This window comes from Patagioenas fasciata, chromosome 14 (genome assembly GCF_037038585.1).
Source record: "Patagioenas fasciata isolate bPatFas1 chromosome 14, bPatFas1.hap1, whole genome shotgun sequence".
Lineage (NCBI taxonomy): Eukaryota > Metazoa > Chordata > Aves > Columbiformes > Columbidae > Patagioenas > Patagioenas fasciata.
In genome coordinates, this window is record NC_092533.1 from 9,881,902 (window position 1) to 9,902,429 (window position 20,528).

Below are 20,528 nucleotides of genomic sequence, written 5' to 3' on the forward strand. Positions count from 1 at the left end.
ATCTGTCTCTAGATCAAGCGCAAAAGAAATAACAAGACTTAGGCACTTACAGGGAGATTTATATTCACAGCTTCTGTTTCCACCTTGTTTTAGGCACCACATCCTGAAGTTCACTCGATGTCTTGCCTCAAAGCTACCTGGAGCTTGCTGTCAGTGCATGGCCAGAGCTGTTCCAATCCAACTGACCTATATGAGTAAAGAGCTCGAACAGACTTCCAGCCCAGTGTACAAATTCAGTGAGGATTGTCTTCCAGACTAGGAGGGACGAGGTCTGTAGATAATGTGCACTTGCAGCCCAAAGGCCCACGGGCCAACCCCAGCCCTGCCACACCTCTGCTGAGTGGTCTTTGCCTCTCCAGAGCTCTTCTGAGCCCCTGCTAAAAGGGAGATAACTCAGAGCTTCTCCCTCCAGAGACTCTTGCACAGGGGGATATTCCTGTATCCCTACCTGATCTTTATGGGGAAGGATCCTGGGAGCCCTGGCCTGCGCTGGACACTGGCAGGATGTTCTCAATATTTGTCATAGTCACCTGCTCATAGCCACGACTCAAATTACTTGAAAACCTTGCAGCAATTCAGCATGCTGGAGGAGTTCCATCAGCATCCACCTGAAGACCTGGGTAAATCCTTGCCCAGTGCCAGCCCTCAGCTGAGTCCGATGCGGAATGAGCTGTGCCCCTGTGCTGCGAACATCAGGGCCATCTGCGAGACTGGTGGGACACAGGGACATCTCCCCCACTCCTCAGGCAGACAGACAGCCTGGGAAGAGCCTCGGCATGTAAACATCTGCTGGAGGAAGACTTTTCTCCTAATAACACATCATTAAACATTGATTTAAAGACAATCATCTTCCCTCTCTTTAACTTCACAGCACCTTTAAAACAGCTGTTAGGCTGCAGCAGGGACGATGAGCCGAACAGGAAACACATTGTTAGCTCCTAGTATTAAAACAGTAGAATGCATTAATTTATGAGCTCCTACTCCCCCTCCAAATGTTTTATTATGTTAATATCACCTTGATGTGCTGGTAGGTCCCAGTGCCAAAGCTTCTTTCAGACAGTATGTGCCATCCTAAATTACAAGCTGGGCGCCTCCTGGAACTGCCTTTGGAAAACTGGAGTAAACCATCAAGCACTAAAGTTAATATTATCTTACAGACTAGCAACCATGCTCGACATGTGAATCCCATTTACTTGTTCTCTCTCTAACAAATGGTAAGTGTGGGACAGGACTGTTCCTGATTTTATGCTATTTATCTTTCTGATCCCTTCCATACTCGTTGTCCTTGGTTTTCAGCTACAGCTATAGCCTCTGTGTGTGTGCCTATGTCTGTGACTCACTCTACTCAGGAAAGCATAAGCCATGTCTCCATTGTGGTGTTCGCCTAGTCAACGCATGACTTGTGTGTTTTTCTCTTGAGAGGAGACTTTCCTGGGGGGAAGGTGTGAGAAGTGAAGTGTCTGAAACTCCAGAAGCACCCCTGGACAACTGAACTGGACAAAGGGCTTGTGGATGGCTCTTTAGCCGGCTGGATAGCACAGTGTGCCTGTCCCATATCACCCACACAAGCATCCCTACGGAGCCCCGTGCTCTCCAGCTCCGGCTGCAGCCCGGGCAGCCCTGGGCGCTCTTTGCTGCCTCGCCCGGGGTGCTCGGCGCTGCTCACCCACCTCCCCCCTGCAGTCCTGAACCAGGGGCGTATTTCAGGAGGAAAAAAAAAAAAAGCGGCCTTTCCTTGTCCCTGCCCCCTCGGACAAGAACACCGGCCCGAAGGAAATTAAGAGGGCAGGGGCCATGTAACCGGGAGCACGAAGCCGCCCCGAGGCTGAGGGCCGGCGGTGGCGGCGGGGAGGCTCGGCCAGGCGGGGGCCGGAGCCGGGCCCGAGGATGCCTTTGGTGGCAGGACGGAGGTGAGGGGCGCGGGGCAGCCGGCGCCGCCGGTGTCCCGGTGCGGCCGGCCCTGCCCCCGGCCCTCCCCCGTCTGCGGCACCCTGGGACGGGGCTGACGTCAGGAGGAGACGGGGAAATCTCCCAAGAAAACCCTGGAGCAGCGGCCGGGGAGCGCACAGCGCCCGCCGGGCCCGGTATCCCGCCGCCGCCGCCACGCTGGCCGGTAAGTTGCCTGGGGACATCCCCACGCGTGTCCTCCTGCGCCGGGCCTGCCCCACGCGTGTCGCCGCCTGTCCCACGCGGGTGGCCCCATGAGCCCCGTCCCGACCTCCCACGCGTGTGCCCGGTTCTCCGTCCCGCCTCACGCGCGCCCGCCGTGTCTCCCCACGCGTGTCCCACGGGGCCGTCCCTCCCTTGTCCCCCCCTTTCGCCTCCTCCAGGCCCGGCTCGGGGATGCGGGCGGCGGCCGAAGGTGCGGAGCGTTTCGGGGCTAGAAAACAAAGCCGAGAGGGGACGCGTCGCCGGCGGGGAGAAGCGCCCCTCACCGCGGCCTCGCCTCCCGCTCTGGAGCTCGGTGGCGGCTCCGCTCCGCGCTCCGCTCTCTGCGCAGTCCTTGACATCTTTATACCGTGTATAAATTCTTTCGGGGCCTCTGCGCTTCGTCAGCTCTGACAAATGCTCTGGGAAATGCAATTCCAGAGGGGTTACCTCATTTTATATATTTTTTACATATATATATTTAATTTTTTCCTAGTGCACCTCACCCGTTTTAATACTCCAGCACTTCTGCTCGGGGCGCTCCGCGGCGCTATGCAAAGCGCGGCTCGCACCGGGTCCCCGGTGCCCTCGGCGGGGGCTGGCCGGTGGCAGCAGCGCGGTGTACGGCGGCCATGCGCGGAGGTTCGGGTGGCCCCGGCGTGGCGCGGGTTCTCCGGAACGAGCTGGGGGTGCAGGTGATGCGGCCCGGGAGTTCCGGTGCCTCCCCGGTGCTCGGCCGGGGCTGCACTCCCGCGGAGGAGAGGTGGGAGCTCTCGGGGATGAGCGAGGCGGGCGGGGAGAGTCTGGGCCATCGATTAATTCACTTTTCCTAAAAATAATGTGCTACGACCCCTCTTATTTTCTAAAAAAAAAAAAAAAAATAAAAAAATACAGTCACCATCTTTAGGAACTACAGTTAGTGAGAGTGTCTCTCAGCACTGCTCCGGGATAACGCTTCCTGAAGCAGGACTGAAATTCTCAGAGTGGAGGGAAAAAGCCTTTTTTATTTTCCGCCTATTAACCCCGCTTAAAGGGACGTGAGGGCTTCCCACAAACGGTATCTTTAGGAGATTTTTTTAGGTCTCCCGTTTAAAAAAAAAAATCGCTAGGCGAGTTTTCTTTTATTTCGCCCTTTTCCACAAATTTTGTCAACCGCACTGCAGGCGAACACGAAGTCCGGAGCACGAACTGAGCCTAAAACAATACTGTTGTATCTGAATCCAGGACCGAAATGCTTTTTGCTTTTTCTATAATAATTTAAAATATGTCATTTCCACCTAACAAACCAATGTCTTTGTTCTCTGGGTTATTCCCTGCGCCAAATCCAGCCGATGATCTAAAACTGACTTCCAAATAATTCCTGAAAACTACCTCTCCCAAATCCTTCATTTGCCTGAAACACGGACAAAGTCCCTGGAAATCCCGCGCTGGAGCGGTGGCTACATTTCCCTGGGAAAGTTTTAGACGAGTTAAAAGCGCCTGTGATCGAGGCAGATATTTCCTACCGAAATCCACCGCCGAACAATAACCTGGCGGGCTCCGCAGCCTGTCCTTTACAGTCCGTTTTATTGTTCACGCAGGTTTTATTATGAAATCGTGCATTTCCAACAGTTTATATCCTTCTCATCGGGTTTAGAGAGGGGAGCGCCTTTCTCCGAGAAAACGACCGCAGATTGAACCATGTATTATTTCCCTCCTGTGATGAGCAGCTCATATATATGTTGCTTTTCAATAACAAAAGGGGAGGAGAAAACATTCTCTAGTAAAGTCGAATTCCTTCCTTAGACCGCCTCCTAAACGTGCTAATAAAACTAATTCGATTTATTTGCCCTAGACTATTATATCTAACCCGGCGTGCTGATTAGCACAGCTCTCGGGAAGGCAGTAGGTTCCTATCTCTCCTCGAGATGTGCCCGTTAAGATACGGCCGTTCCCACAATGAAATTGGAAAGAAAGGTGTCCCGTGCCTTTATCTCGGCGGTGTTTGCTCCCTGGGCAGCGTAGCCGAGCGGGGAATGAGGCAGAACGGGCAGCGACGCGAAATCAACCTTTGGGGCGAAATAAATTTTAAAAATAAATAAAAGAAAATCAGAACATTTTAGTTAAAAAAAATTAAAAGGGAAAAAATATAAGAACCTGAATGCAAACAAAAGTTAGTAGTTTCTCTGATTTCGTATTTTAAAGCAGGAAATGTGCGGCTCTGCAGAGATTTGCTGCTGTTCTAAGAACATGAAAGAACCCAGCGAGTTATTAGAATATTTCAGCCTTTCAGGAAATGTCCTGTTTAAGGGAAATGTGTTTTCCCCCATTGCTGCAGCAATTAAGAGGTTGCTCACTCGAAACAAGGTGGGGGAAACCCGCATGGAAGCATAATATCAGTGGTGCAAACGCAGTCTGATTTTTCCTACTGAAGAAGAGTCTGCAGCTGATACTGATGGAGTGCCCGGGCCTTCGATTATCCTGCTTCAGAGGCATCTTTTTTAGTTCTCAGAAGAGTCACACTTCGTGATTTAAAGATGCACAGAGTAACATGAGCAGGCTGCCTAGCAAGCTCCGGTGCCCCTTCCTCCATCAAATAAGAAAAGCATGTTCCCTCTGCTCAGAGAGGGTATTGTGGGACTATGTTATACTTTTCCTCTCTCTTCCCCAAACCCAGGGAAAAAGTCCCCCATGTTCCTGAGCTGTCCACCGTCTGATGTTGTCATTAAAGGTCACTGAAACTCTCACGCTCACATCAGACTGCGAACGGCCAGAAGCAAACCCAAGGCACTGCAAACAGAAAATTAATATTTTCTTAGAGCAAAGTTCAGTGCGTGTGGTCTGAAGGATGCAGAGAGGGCTGGGAAGCAGCTCTGGCCCCGGGTGGGACTGTGACATCGGCGATTTGGGAAAAAGAGTTGTCGCAGGTCGTCGCCGAACGCCCAGGAGATGATTTTATTTTCGGGGCGAGGGTAGGGGAAGGAGGGTCGAGGGGAACCCTCCTCCCCGTGTCTGCTTCCAGCTGCAGAAACCCGAATAGGAAAACCGTTTCTCCAGCCGTCAGTCGCTGCATTTCAAGAAAGCCTTGGGGTATCATTTGTATCTGTCAGAAAACATTAAGCCTTCAACTTTTTCATCCCTAGTTTTCGCAAGAGCTGCCGCTGGCCGTCGGCGCCCAAGGCAGCCCCGGGGTGGGATGGGGAAGGGGGAGGAGGGGGAGCCGGGACGAGCCGCAGCCCCGGGCGCCCCAGGTGCCTCGGGAGGTGTCACGGACCAAACGCCCCGAGAAAATTCCGTTTCTCCCATTAGGTTTCAACAGCGGGGGCAGCCGAGGCGATGGGGCAACCTCGGCCGGGCCGAAAGAAGCGGAATGGAGCAGGCAGAGACCCGGGAGGTTCGGGGGGCTGGGGAAACCGGGAGAGGCCACTGGAAACCCGCACCCGCGGCGCAACGTTGCGCGGAGGGGCCCTGAGAGCCAGAGGAAGGCGGAGGCTTGGCCGGAACGCAGAGCGAGGAGGGCGGCCGATCCATAAGGGGCTGATTTCGTTTTGCTCAGCTTCTTAGGAAAATTGCTCTCCTGGCTGCCCGAAGGAGGAGAGGCCGGCTGGGAGCCAGCGTAATTTTCCACCTTCGTCTCCTGAGCGATTTAACACGCTCTCCGCGCTGGGTTTCTTCCCCCTCTCTGCTTCTCGCTGACTGCTCTGTCCGGCCTGGGGGAGATCCGATTCCGTCAGGAGGTGGGGGGGTAACGAGGCTCGTTTCGTGGTCGTCGTTATTGAGCGTCTGCTCCGTTTTCATTCGGACCGGATCCGGGCAGGGGCTGCAGTCGCGGCGGGTAGTGCTGAACTTTGCCTTATGCGGGGGCGGACACGGGTCTCCACCTTGCACGTAAGACGGTGTTTGGGGCGATACTTGTTTGGGACAGGACACTCCCGGGACATGAATGCCCTGACATCCGTCACCACCACCCCACCACCCCCCCGGTGCACTGCAACAACAAACATCATCCGTCCAGTGCGGTCCGTGATCCGCGGAGAACCGCGCTGTCCTGCTCACACACCTCAGGGCATTCCCGGCCTCTGCTTTTTCCCAACACGTGTGAGCATCTCGTGGGTAGGAGACACACACCAGCAAAGGCCGGGAGCGGGTGCTGGAAGTCGAAAACCTCTGATCCACTCGTGGAGGGGACATTTTCATGGAGGAAAGTTTTTAAAATGCCTTTGGCGGTTGCCGCGACGCTGCCGGCTCTGGGCACAGGGGAGCTGCGCCGTTCCAGCCGCTCTCACAGCCCCAGAGATGCCCCTTCGCTACCCGCTGGGCACTTTTAAGAGGTTTTTGTCGCTAAAAGTTGTTCTCCTGCAGCAGCTCCCGGCTGCTGGGCTGCGCGAATGGGGCACCAGGTGGAGATTGACCGGTTTGGCTTGGACTGCTTTGTTTGGGTTTGGCTCGGCTTGTTTTGGTTGCGTTGCTTGCGGTTTCGTTTGGCTTAGTTTGGTTTGATTTGTCCTGGTTGAGTTGGGTAGGGTTGAATTGGCTTGGGTTTGGTTGCATTGGGTTTGGTTGGGGAGTCTTTCCTCCTCTGCAGCTCTGTTTCTCAGAGGGCTTCACTCCCCTCTCGGGCAGAGGTGCTCTTGGGAGGAGATGCCTTCATTTTTGTAACAATTTCCAACGATTTATAGACTGAATCTCAGTCTATACAACGCTAATAAATCTAAAGAGGAAAAGCTGGCAGAGACTGAACTTTGCCGCCTGATATGTGGCCCAGGTGGTTTTGCGTTCGGTACAACCACCACAGCCCGACGGGGATGGGAACGCATCTCTGAAAGCTGGGATCCCTCCTCGTCACACGAGGGGCGACATGGCCCCGTCCCCTGCGCCCTCTGCGGGGTCCTCCGCACGCCTTCGTTCAGACACATCTCATCCTCTTCTTCGTGGGGCTGTCACCGGCGTAGCCGGCACTGATTTATTTATAAGCACCATCCCCTCGTTCTTGGGTTATTTATAGCAGGAGGAAGCAGAGCGGTTTATTTGCGGGCTCCCAGCATTTTACAGATCCCTGATGCAGCCCCCAGCCGGGTGGAGCCTCGAGGTGCGGTGGCTGCGCGGGCGCGGAGCGGCAGTGCTCCCTGACCGGCCCCACGCGGCGCTGCTCCGAGTTTTCCCACGTGAATCCCTCCCGCGACCCGCGCACACCGGCCGCGTCCGGGCCGGAGCTCCGTGGGCCCCCTTCAGCGCCCGGGCATTCCCACGCCCACGGAGGTCGCGGCCTGGGGGGGAGGGCGGCTGGTCGGGGACCCCGCGGCCGGGCTGCTCTCGTCCACTTCGGCCTCTCCTCCCTTCCCGCAGCTCTCCTCGGCCTCTAGAGAGCCGGGGGAAGTGGTGGGGAGAGGGAGACCCGGGACCGCCGTCTTGTCAGGCCCGGGGAGCAGACGTTCCACCTTCACGTCGCGGGAAGAGCAGCCGGCTCCGAGAGCAGCATTAAGGCTTGCCTTTGGTCCTGGCCTAGCTGAAAGGCGAGACGTGACGTCAGAGAAGGGAGACATGATGTCACACTAGCGGACCCGTGGCGTAGCGTCTGCTGGAGGATGTTACCAGAGGAGAGGTGTCCTCAGCATCCCGAAACAGAGCGGGCCCGGCGGGGAGGAGAGAGGACAAAATTCAAATATGGGGGCGACAGCCCCGCCGATGCACTCTGTTGTCGCGACACGTGTTGTCGCGACCAGCAATGGGAAGAACCGGGAGGATTCGAGTCTGTGCGAAGCGTGGAGCGAGACTATGCCCTTAAATCCACGTAAGACATCGAGACATAAACAGGACCTGTGTATCTATATATATATCGACCCATCGGAGACTGCCGACCCGTGCGCAGGTGTGTGGTAAAGGCCTGACCCGCGCCACAGGCCGGGCGGAGGCACGCGTGGGGAGTCAGGAGGAAGCCGGGTGCTGCTCCGCCTCCCGAAACCCCCTCGGATGGCCTGGAGCGACAGGACCGGCCCGTTGTTCTCCATTTAACGTACATATTGTGGGGTGTCTTCCCCGGGGATCCCCTGAAGGAGCCAGCGGGGCCGTCGCCCTGGGAGGCAGCTGAACCCGGCGTTATCTCGGCCACCGCCACGGCGAAATCACGCCGGTGCCCGGAACCGAGCCTTTCTCTGTGCCCGACCGGGAGGAAATGAGCCTAGAACGATCCTTTTTCAAAATGTTTTTTTCTAGAGTAGCACAAAAACTGTAAATTAGGCGCATTTAAAAGAAAAAAAGAGTCCCACTGCCGGCTCTGAGGCTGCTGTGAGCAGTAGGTCTAAGCCGCAGTGGAGCAGCGGGACTGTTGGCAGCCCCCCTCCAGCACTGCCCCTGGGGCTTCGGGGGGCAGGAGTCCCCCCAAGACCTGCCCCGGGGCTGCCGCATCTGTGTCTTGGACATAAAGAAAATAAATAAATAAATAAAAATAGAACTGTGAAGAGTCTCACAGTGCATGTTTTGCAGTCGGTTCACCTTCCTCCTCCTCATGAGAAAGGCCGTCTCCTCCTCTCGCTTCTCTCCTGGGAGGAGGTCCCCATCCTTCCAGGGCCGTGCGTCAGCTGAGCCCCTCGATGCCCAGAGGCCCTGACTCTGGTAAATATTTGCATTTTAGACCACGTCCATCTCAAGCAGCCCTGAGATTGCCTGATTCACCTCGAGTGCCCGAAATTCCCCGTCGATTGCAGAATCCTGAGCGAAGTTCAGGCGGGAGTGGCTGTCAGACTGACGGACATCAGCATGCCACTCAAAATAATAAAAAATAAATTAAAAAAAAAAAAAATGGAAAGAGTGAGCTAGGAAGACCTGACCTTGACATTCCCACCTGTACATCCCCTAAACTGCAAAAGGCTATGGAGAGCAAAGGTGCAAGTATTGGGGCTGAGAGCTTTGGGCTCTCTCCGCCTGGTGTCCCCAGGCCCATGGCGGGAGAGGGGGGCCGGGCCCTGCGGGGCACAGCCGGGGGGTGCAGGGCGGGCCCAACTGCATCACCCTGGCGGTGTAGGAAAAAGCCTGCGCGGCTGGAACATTGCTTCCCTCCACTTTTCCATAAAACAGTTCAAAAGTTCTCTCCCACATCTTTACTTGATTTGAAAGCAAAATAGAGTGTCAGGATGGATCAGTTAAAGTGAGTCGAGAAAATAAAGAGGAGAGAAGGTCCTTTCCCCGGGCAGAGTTACAGCCAAAGTCCTTCTCGCCCTTTCCCTCATCCCTTTTCTCGGTGAAGTGGGCCCTCCGCCTCCTGTCCCGCCGGTACCCCCGGTTCCCACCTGCCCCCCGAGGCCGAGGCGTTATCCCACCTCCCCAAAGACAGAGGCGTTATCCAGGAGGGTTCACGGCCTTGTACTGGCATGCGCGGGCAGCCCCGCGGACCGCCCCGCTCCAGCCGCTCCGGACACTCCACCGGGACAGGACGCACCGGTATCCGTTGCGGGATTCGAGGGATGTCTCATGCCCCCTCCACACCCGTTGCCCCGGCCCTCAACCTGGTAGAGCCACAGACACCCCTACAAGAGGGCTTATTGCGAGTTCGGCTGCGGGAGGAAAATTGTTATTAATCATGTGCTGAATGATGATGTGATGGGAGCGTTTGTGCTGTCGCTGTTCCCCAGGCTACGGTCCCCCGGCAGCCGGACAGGGTCTGAGCCGTTTGATTATAGGCGCCTCACACGGAAAAAAAAAAAAAAAATGTTAAAAAGGAAAAAAAAAGTTCAGACGCAACCCCCAGGAGGCCATCCCCAAAAGAAATACCCTCCAGCTCGGAGGAACATGTTCCCCGGGGGGCTGAAACTCGCGGTGGGGTCCCTTCGTCCCGGGGCGGGCCGCGCAGCCCCGCTCAAGGATGTTGAGGGATGCGCAGGTTGCGCGTTCACCACAGGGAGTGGAAGGCGGAGGTTCCGCGGGCCGGGAGCCCCAGCCAGGCTGGGTACCGGGATGCCCTTGGAGATGCCGTGCTGAGCGGGGGCTCAGCCTGCGCGCTGCCGGATGGCAGGACCCTGCGGAGAAGGGTAGGCTGGCGAGGTGCTGGGGGCGGCCAGAGGGTCCCGAGCCTTCCCCCGCGCGGCTGGGAGTGATTTTCCACCTTTCCATTCGTTTCTGAAATATTTTTAATACCTCAACGAGTTTAGGGGAGGCTGCGGGGGAGGAGTAGAAGGAGGGGGGTGCACCCTCGAAGGAGACGCCGCCGGGCGGCGGGGGCCGGTCAGAGGCCCGCCAGGGGGTTGCGGGCTGGGCCGCGGACGCGGAAGGCGCGCACATCGTCGCGGAGCGCGGAGGCAGGTCCGCCCGCGCGGCCGGGCTGGGCGAGCGCTAGATGGAGTGATGCATTAGCGAGACGGGGAGGTTTTAACCTTCAGGGGGAGGAGCCCCGTTTAACTGCAGGCATTTGTTCTAGGGCAGGTCACTTTAATCTCTTTAGCTTTAAACTGTCCAACTCGCAACTCGCGTTCCTCTATAAGGGATCTTTACCACTTCCCTGCCTATGCGGCCGGACTGCCGTGCCTCTCCCCGAGCAGAGACAATCGGCTTCGAGGCATTGCCCAGATCCTTTCTTCCGACACCCTTAAAATAATACTGTTAGTAATAAGTGGATTTGATTTTGGTTTTGGTTTGTTTGGGTTTTGTTTTTTGTTGTTGTTTTTGTTTTTTCTTAAAAAAAAAAAAAAGGAAAAAAAAAAAAAAGCTCCTTGTTCCTTTCTGTGTGGAATAAACACCTGCAAACTCCCCCAGACAGCCCGGCGCCCCTGCCATGGATTCCTTTAAAGGTGGAATGAATTTGGAGAGACTGCCCGAGAGCTTGAGACCCCAACCCTCCCATGACATGGCTTCCAGCTTCCATTTGCAAAGATCCTCGGAACCCAGAGACCCGATCGAGAACTCAGCCAGTGAATCCTCCGACACGGAGGTGCCAGGTAACCCCCCACGCCCCCCATTCCGCGGTCCCGGCCCGCTCCCCCCTGCGCTGCCTCCCCCTCCCCACCGCGCCTTCCCTTCCCGGGGCGGTCGGTGGTCTTTTGCCTGCAACCTCCGCACAACCAGAGGCTATGGGAGGGACAAGAGTGGCAAGAGCTGCTGGTGACCCCGATGGCTCCATCGCGACCGAGCCCCGGGAACCGGAGCGGGGCCTGGGGCCCACCCGCAGCTGCCACCCCCGCCGTGCCCGGCGCTGACAACCCGCCGAGAGGAAACATACGGCCACCCTTCCCTATCCCTGGAGCTCCTATTTTTTTATATATATAGAAAACACAGTTATTAATTGACGGGGTCGAAGGGAAGGGGGGGTCTTCGGGGAGTGCGGTTTTGCCGGATGTTTCTGAGATCATGTCAGCTTTTGCCCGGGTTTCTTTTCCATCTCGGGTGGTGCAGAGATGGAAAAAAATCTCTCTGTCAAAGCCAGCTGGGGGGAGGAGAACAGAAATTTTTAAAAGAAAGAAAATGCCCCGCAGAGCAGGAAAGGCAGCGTGGGGCCGGGCACAGGCTGCGCGGGCCGCCGCGGAGATGTGCGCGGCCGCGGAGAGGTTTAGCACGGAAGCTGCGCGCTTTCCGCGCTGGAAAGGCTCCCCGCGCTCTGACTACCATGTGCAAAGGCTGCAGGGAAAGCTGTGGTTTCCCAGTTTGTATCTAATTAAAGTCGCGACATTTCTAAAATGACAAGGGAAGCTAGGAGAATGAAACAAAAGCTGCAGAAAGGAGCGTGATACTCGTTCTCCCCTGAGACCCTTTCAGGAGGAGTTTTTGTCTTCTTTAATTTTAATTTTTTGGTAGCTGTTGTTGCTCTTCGGAGTTTCAGTAGGTCCTGTAACATAGAGAGTGTCTGCGGCGACAGTCGGTTCCAAAGCGGCACCCAGTGATAAACAGGGTTTGGGTTGTGCCTCTCAGCCTGATTCACAAACAAAGTTAGAGACCGGCGTCTGGATGGGACTCCGAGATTAGAGGAGATTATTTGAGATTAGAGAGGTAGATTTGCTCATTTTGCCCTTCCCCTGTGTGTGACCCCCGGTGCTGGAAGAGGGCTGAGGACCTGCCTGCTTTGCTTCTCCGAGAAGCTGCAAAATACCTTTTCCTTTTTTTTTTTTTTTTTTTTTTAATTGAAAGAGAGGGGAAAAAAGTACAAAACCCGATTAGCGCTAATGTGCGTGACGATTGGAAATTGTACCACAGCCCGGCACCCAGACCACATTTTTTAACGAAATCGTGGCGGAGTTATACCCGGAGTGGGGTGAGAGGCCGCGGGGACGTATCCCACCGCGGCCGCAGCCGCTTTCTTGTCGCCCCCGCTCCCTCTCGGCCCGGTTTCTCCGGGCTCTTCCCAGGCGAAAGCCAGAGGATTTGTCTTTGCGAGGGTTATTTTGGTTTCTGTTTCTCCACCGCCGCCGGGCCCTGAGGGTCGGCCGGTCCAGTGATCGCAGAGACCATGGGGGCCGGGGGGCCCGGTGGCGATGGGGTCTGTTCTGCAGAGGCCTTGTTTGCTCTGCAAACTGCTCCTGCAGACAGAGGTCAGCCGGGCTGCGATCGGCCACTTTTGGGGTTTCCATCGAGCCGTTGGAGCTCACTTGTCCCCCATTTTGCTATGGAGGGTGCCCAGGCTATGAGAGATTCAGGGGTGACTTTGCAAGGACGAGTCCTCTCAGGCTTTGGATTCAGCCCGCGATTATTTTTAGACTCCCGCTTACCTCGCAGAGTTCAGGGCTGTAGAAATGCCCCCGTGCCTGCCACCGCCGGGAGAAAAACCCTCTAAAAAGTAGGAAAAACGCTCAAAAAGGAAAAATTCCCCACTAAGTTTCCTTTAGGCAGCAGCAGGACGGAGGCCGGGGGGATGGCCGCGGACCCCGGTCTTGCCGCCTCGCGTGTCCACCCCTCGGCCGCACCTTTCCCCGCTCCGCCGGGGCCCAAACCGGGAGCACATTTCGTTCAGGCCTTTGAGTCCTTTTCCGAGCTCTTAAATTGTTCTAAATCCAACCAAAACCCGGGCTGGGAGAGACGAAAAGGCAATTACGAAAAGGGAGCGGGGTTTGTCCCCCCATTGCGGCGGGACAGGGGCTGGATTCCTGATTGCAGTCCGTATAAATGCCGATCGCCAAAACACTGCTGGTTAGGTGTCCTTTGCTTCTTTCGATATGATTTTTTGCAGAGGGATTCGCTTAGCCTCGGGTTAAAATAAACACTAAAATCCTAAAAGAGACAAAGAAAAAAAAAAAAAATGAAAAAAAAGAAAGAAGTGTAGAGGCGAAGAGAGAGGCTGCCTTTTGCAATTAATTGCTGCTGAGTTTTACACCCCTGCCCTTCCGAAGTTTCCTGTCGCGGCCGAGTACAACAAAGACAATGGAGCAAAGATCGCGCTTTAGGTTGAAGGGAGTGAAAAGGTGCCGTGGAATGGCAGAGCGGACGGTGCTGCGGGGAATCCGCTCCTCCCCGACTGCCTTGGCCCCTCGGGCCCGCTTCTAGCCGGATCGTTCGAGGTGTCCCGCTGCCTCCCCGAGCGGCTTGGGTCCGAGCAGGGCTCCGTGCCCCTTCCCCAGTCCCCCACGGGAAAAGCCGGCTGTGGCTGCTGGACGTTTGGTGGGTGCAGGGCCCGGCAGGGACCCGCGTGGATGCCCCCACGCGTCCCTCCAGAGGGGCGGGCAGGGCTGGGTGCGGGGGCGGCCTGCCGGCCTTTGTGTGCCTGTATATCTGTTTGGGGGAAAAAAAAAAACACACAACAAAACCAAACCAAGCAAACAACAAAACACCACACACACTCAACCCCCAATCTTCGACATCCCACCGCAGAAAAGGAACGCAGCGGCGACCAGAAGAACGAGGACGGGGCCGCCGACGACCCCGCGAAGAAGAAGAAGCAGCGTCGGCAGCGGACCCACTTCACCAGCCAGCAGCTCCAGGAGCTGGAGGCCACTTTCCAGCGGAACCGCTACCCCGACATGAGCATGCGGGAGGAGATCGCCGTCTGGACCAACCTCACCGAACCCCGAGTCCGGGTAAGAGGGGCGCTCAGCCCCGCGGGGATGCCCGGCTCTGCTCCAGAGCCCGCTGCGGGGTGGGGGAGCTGGGGGAAACTGGCCCATTTGGGAGCCGCGAGGCGGTTTGCGACCAGTGCCGGCCGCTGTGGGCTTCATTTTTATGACTAAATTTGGGATCCAGGCGGAGGGGAGAAATTCAGCTCCCGGCCGCTGAGAGATGACGGCCGGAGAGGGCCGCGGCCGCCGGCCCGATGCTTGGAGAATCCGAAAAATGGGGGGTTAAGCAGTGCAAAGGGCAGCGGGGAGACCGGGGTTTGGGAAGGGCCCTGTTGTGGGGGAAGACCCCCCCAGGTCGGCCTAAACCCGGCGCGGGGCTGGAGCAACCCCTCAGGTCCAGCGGCCCTTCCCTTTGCTCTGGTTTATTCCAAATGATCCCAGCAATCGTGATCACAACCCAACAAACCGCTGCTTGATGCCGTTGCGGCGGCGGGTTGCGGCGCAGCCCCGGGGCCCGCGTCCGCGGCTGGAGCGGCTGTTTGCAGAGGCCACCGATGGGCAGAGTGAAGGACAAGGGCTGGTGAGCGATTGCTCTCAAAAGTCAATTAGCGCTGTAGACACATACGTGTATGGCGAAGGCGCCTGGTCTTTACACACCTCGAAGCCGATGCCACTGCATATGTATATATTCACATACACATATAGAGCCTCGGCAGTTCCTTAGAGAAATTCGCGTGTGAAATATCCTGGCAATGAACGACTGGCCCGAAGGGGCTATGGATATGTTGATTCGCCTTTCTGGAGTTGTCACGGTTTCTCCATCTCCCCTTTGCGTTTCCCCCGAGACATTTCCCCACGCGGTTTTAGCCGTGGCCGCACATTCTGCCGAGCCCACCGTCTCCCGGGACCGTGGGCTGAGCATGAAACGGGGAGCGGAGAAACCCGGGAAAAAACGGGAACCGCGCAGGGCAGCTCTGCCGTCCCGAAAAGCCACTTTTATTTTTTTTTTCTTCTTGGCGATTGAACCACGAGTGACCAAATCGGATTACAGAGATTCTTCTTTAAACCTTTCAAGAGTAAACACCCATCTGCAATGGGGAAAATGCATCTGAAAGCATTGTCTTAATTGAATTTAAAACAAAACAAAGCCGGAGAGGAGACTAAACTGCATTAATATTGGTGGAATATTTCAGGAAGCAAATAAAACTAATATATGAGCTGCCATTAATGTAATTTCGTTCTCCCTCTGTGTGGAGATGTTTTGGTTTGATGTTCTGAGATTGCAGATTGCAAATCTAACCTTAATTTGCTATGACGGCCTTCCTTTAAAATGTCTAGGAGCCATAATTAAAACTATTACCCTCATTTTCAGGAAATTCCTGTCTGGAAGCACCTTCCTAGGAGTATATTACAGATTTTTAACATGTTGGCTTTCGTTTCCTATTTATACGGCATTCTTTTTATTATTATTATTTTTTAAAATAGACTCCGACATGCATTCCCCCTCCCAAGTTTCCATCCTTGAGACCTGTGTTTAATAATAATTGCACCGTTTTTACACCGGGAGGGGAGGCCCGAAGAGTTCCACCCTCCCCTCCCCCTCCATTTCTGGCGTGAGTGCGGAGGGAGCGCAGCTTCCGCGGGGCCGAGTGCACGAAACCACGCGGCTCCGGCCGGGGCCCCGGTGTCCGCAGGGAACCGGGGGCGATGGCTCGGTCGGAGAAATCCGGGGAGGGGGGATGCATCAGGAAAATCGCGCAGGCCGGGCGCAGCCGGCAGGCAGGACGATGCTGGTTTTTAACCTGGAAAAAGAATTTTGGGGGCTGCCCGGCTTCCATCATGGGGGAGCTAAAAGGAAAAAAAAAAAAAAAAGAACCTGGATCAGGTTTTTGCATCAAACACCAGGAGCGGCCCCTGCTTCTCTGTTCCTTAGTCAGGGCTGTAAATTCTCATTAGATATAAAGGCAGAGGCTGCATCCATCCAAGACTGATGCGGGACTGATTTTTTTTTTCAACCTAAACATACTAATCCAATCCCCTTTTTTATGGTCTGTAACAGGGGACTTTTATTACACAGCATTAACGTTCGGAAACGCGGTGGAGCCGGGGCGAGCCTGCCTTAATCAGAGCGGGCCGTCACTTCGCTCCTTGCCTTGCTCGGGGACAGAGGCGGCGGGGAGGCCAGGGGGGACGCGGCCCGGGCCGTGGTGCGGACACCGCGCAGGCAGCTTTAGCGGAAAGGTGGCTGCGCGCACGCTGGCTGCCACATACCACTGAATAGAGAGGGATGCGCGCAGAGGTGCGCGCAAGCACCCCGCGGAGCGGGACTCCCGGGGCAGGGGGTGCAGGGAGAGGAGGTGCGCGGTCGCTGAGCTGTGCCCGCAATCTGCGGACGTGGGGGCCGCCAAACCTCCTCGCCGGTGGCGGTGGCCAGGTCGGGGGTGCGGGCGCTTGGCCGGGGGCTGCCTGCGCGCCCCTGCCGTGGTCCCGCACTCACCGTGCCGTGCCGGTGTGTCCGTCCCGTCCCTCCCCAGGTCTGGTTCAAGAACCGCCGAGCCAAGTGGAGAAAGCGGGAGCGGAACCAGCAGATGGACCTGTGCAAGAACGGGTACGTGCCGCAGTTCAGCGGGCTGATGCAGCCCTACGACGACATGTACGCCGGGTACCCCTACAACAACTGGGCCACCAAAAGCCTCACCCCGGCGCCGCTTTCCACCAAAAGCTTCACCTTTTTCAACTCCATGAGCCCCCTCTCCTCGCAGTCCATGTTCTCGGCGCCCAGCAGCATCTCCTCCATGAACATGCCCTCCAGTATGGGCCACTCGGCCGTGCCGGGTATGGCCAACTCCGGCCTCAACAACATCAACAACATCAGCGGCTCCTCGCTGAACTCGGCCATGTCCTCGCCAGCGTGTCCCTACGGGCCACCGGGCTCGCCCTACAGCGTCTACCGGGACACTTGCAACTCCAGCTTAGCCAGCCTTAGACTGAAATCAAAGCAGCACTCCAGTTTCGGCTACAGCAGTTTGCAAAGCCCCGGCTCTAGTCTAAACGCCTGTCAGTACAACAGTTGACGGACTTGACACAAACCACCTCCGACAAAACATCGCCGACAAAGCAAAGCAGAAGCAAAGCGACGCTTAACGGAAAAAAAAAAAAAATTAAACCCGATTATGATTAAAAGCAAAACCCGAGCAAGTGAGAGAGGAAAATAAAACAAAACATCACCAAAAAAAACCCAAAAGCTCCGCAGACTTCAACTGTATAGAAAAAAAAAAAAAACCAACACCAAAAATAATAAAAGCAAACCGACGATGCAACCAACAAAACAGCGCTTAAAAATATTAAAAATAAACCATCGAAAGCCGTAAACGGATCAGAAAACTTTTTGCAAGAGACACCGAAATCTGGTACATGGATGAGTTGCAATTTTTCTCTGGATTATGCGGGTTGTATGTGTTTACTTGAACTTGCACAGGAGTTGGTAAAGCGGCCGCTTCCCCGCAGGGAGGGCGGCGAGGGAGGGAGACGCCTCGGTGGTAAGAGCTGGTGGGACGGTTCTTGGCCGCTTGTCGCACGGGAAGAGTTTGGTTAATGTTTACCACTGAGAAACAGAATCACACTCGAAAAAGAAAAAAAAGAAAAAAAAAGAAAAAAAAAAGAAAAGAAGAAAAAGAAAGAGAAAAAGTTAAAAAAAAAAGAAGGGGAGAAAAAAATATAAATCGCAGAGTAGATTCTGCAGGAAAAATGGTTAAAATATTAGGTATGAAACTATTAAAAATAATAATGACAAGGGTCAACCACTTATATAAGGTTATATTTATATCTACCGTTGCATTGTGCCGGATCACCGTCCTTGGCCGTTGAATAAACTGGTTTTAAAATGCATGATTCTTGATGTTTTTTCTTTAGCTGGAAGCTATAATCCAGTCATTCCTGATACTAAGCAGCTCAAGGTTCCTACCTCTTCATCCTTTCCAAAAGACTTCAGTGTCCCCGGTTGTAAGAAAGGACAGAACCCCTCCAACGATGCAAAAACTGTTCAGCATTTTCCCCATCCAAAGGCTTAACCTGATAATGAAATTATCATTCATCTTTATTTAAATGCAGGGGGGCGGGGGGATTCTCTTTAAAAAACGAAAAACCAAACGCCTTCTAAAGAGTCTAGGATAAAAAAAAGACGAAAAATTGTTATGAACTGAATCCAGATACTGCATCTGTGCTAGAGAAAGAGCGAGCCTCGGCGTCCGGAAAGGTTGCTTAGCAAAGCTGAAAGCGTTCCTTGGTTTTCTAACTGTGAAGGAAAAGCAAGGAACAATAAAACAAACAAACAAACAAAAAACCCTAAAGGTGTTATTATGTAAATGTAGATATTTTAACAAGTGCTTGTTAGGAAAAAAAAAAAAAAAGGAAATTATAAATAAGATCTTTATTAATACGCATACAAAACGCATACGAAGTTTAATTACAGGCATATTTGTTGCTTTTTTTTTTTTTGTCGATACTTATTACCTGTAGATGACAAAGAAACGTAATATAAAATGCACACGGTACTTCCTTCCCAGTGTATTTCACACCTGTGGTAAACGTTACGCTGGATGTTTCAGTTATGCTGTTGTGGATAAGGATGCAGTATATATATTGTTTTATAAGTTATGTTTTGTGATTTTTTTTTCAAAATTAAGAGCATGGGAATAAAAAAAAAAAAAGAAAGAAAAAAAAAACAGAAACGAAATCTAGAAATGCCTTTAATGTTCTTTTCTGGCTGTTTTTAAGAAACCGATGAAATAAAAAGAAAAGCAGCTTTCTGCTCCCACCCCTGCCCGGTAGTGGCATTTGGGGGAGGGTCCCTCAGCTTCCCCCCGGTAATTGCGCTGCCGCCCCTCGTCCCCCCGCTCCGCGCCCCGGCAGGAGAGGGGGCCCCGGTCCCAGCCACCCCGAGGGGCAGCCCCAGCACTGGAAATCTTCCCCACCTTTAATTTTATGGCAGACTTTTACCGTTGCTCTTTCGGCAGCGGGGTTTGGGGAGACGGCCCTCCTTCCCGCCTGGATTTCTGCTCCCACGAATTCATAACGCCTCCAGCCGTGGATTGGGGTTTTCCCCCCCAAAAAAAGAGTTAAACCTAGCACCCTGAAGAACTGCCCTCTGCGTGGCGCAGCCCTGGGACCGCTCCTTCCCGCTGAACCGTTTGCCCGTTTTGCTAAGGTGCGTTTTGCTCTTGCTCCTCCAAATTCTCCAAGATTCTGAATTTTAAAGGTCGTTCGATTTATTTTTTTCTTTCCCAAGCTGTTCCGAGTACAAAAGACTCTGATTTCATTACCATTTCCTTAATATTATGATTACTATTAATATTTTGTGAAAAAAGTCTTAATTCAGACAAAGAAATCAATAAGTTATCTGGGGCGAAGCCGGATCCAGCGGCAGCCGCCTTCTTCCACGGACACAAAAGCCACCACCGGGGCTGCCCCTGCGCTGTCCAAAGGCGCAGTTTGCGCGGCCGCGGATGTTCCCCCTCTCCCGGGAGTTAGCGGCTTTCTGCACGGAGCCGTTTGAGCCCCGGGAGCCGTTCCCTGGCAGCGGGGTGGGGAGGCTTTGACCGCCGAGCCCAAGTCCTGGGGCTGCTTTGCCCCTAAACCGGTGGCTCAGCAGACAGGAGCTGAGTCTCCTCGGCTACTTTATCCCTTCTTACAGCTACGGGATCGTGCACCAAACCAGGAAAAGATGGGTTTCCTCTCCAGTTTTCCTCCAGGAGGATATCTGCAAGCTCTCAGCCGTTATTTTAGATTTTTAGAATTTTAGATTTACCGCGTTCGTTTTCTCCTGTTCCTGGAGGTAGCACTGTTAGTCCTCAAACAAATCAGAGACTACAGGGCTCACGTTTAGCCAACTCCTGCCGCAGGTTTCAGCGTTGTTGGAGTCCTGAATCACCCCTGAAGCTCAGCTGGGGACCAGGGACACAGCCTGCCTGGGTTTCTGTGCCGGTGGCCGACACCGGCGTCCCCCTGCCCTGCGAGTGCGCCACGGAAAGCTGATCCGCTACTCTTGGGTGAAATTTGGGCACCTTGACACATTTATGGCTCAGGGAAAGGAAAATTCCAGGGAAACACCGAGCAGAAAGCGGCTTCTACACCTTCCCTGTGCACTTTTACGGACACCTGGCTTCCAGCAGCCTTTAGGTCTCTCCCACAATGGTTAGAACTTGAATTATTTGGGTTTTTGGTGTGTTTGAAGCCTGGTTTGGGACCGTCTTGCCCAAGCATAGCTTCCTTAGGGATATACCCTTGGAAGTGTCCAGATGTGCGTCCACGCTGGCGGCAGCCACGAGGAGATGTCGTTTAATGGTCCCTTAGACCCCAAAGTCCCCAAAGGGGGGTCCCACATATAAAACGGTTCTCCCCACAACTCTTTGCACTTGGATTTTTGAACTGCCC

At 54.4% G+C, this 20,528-nt stretch overlaps 1 protein-coding gene across 2 annotated transcripts; it reads left to right on the plus strand.

Moving 5' to 3' along the window:
* Positions 1–1,774: 1,774 nt before the first annotated feature.
* On the plus strand, positions 1,775–19,603 carry PITX1 (paired like homeodomain 1). Of its 2 annotated transcripts, none has more exons than XM_065849240.2 (4): positions 1,775–2,113; positions 10,873–11,054; positions 13,912–14,117; positions 16,631–19,602. In XM_065849240.2, exons 2-4 carry the CDS (start codon positions 10,892–10,894, stop codon positions 17,168–17,170), a joined length of 909 nt encoding a protein of 302 aa, XP_065705312.1. In that variant the 5' UTR covers positions 1,775–2,113; positions 10,873–10,891; the 3' UTR covers positions 17,171–19,602. The 2 variants fall into 2 exon arrangements, with proteins under 2 accessions (XP_065705312.1, XP_071670856.1); XM_071814755.1 differs by lacking the exon at positions 1,775–2,113 and adding an exon at positions 10,553–10,718 and having other exon boundaries at positions 16,631–19,603.
* The last annotated feature ends 925 nt before the right edge of the window (positions 19,604–20,528 follow it).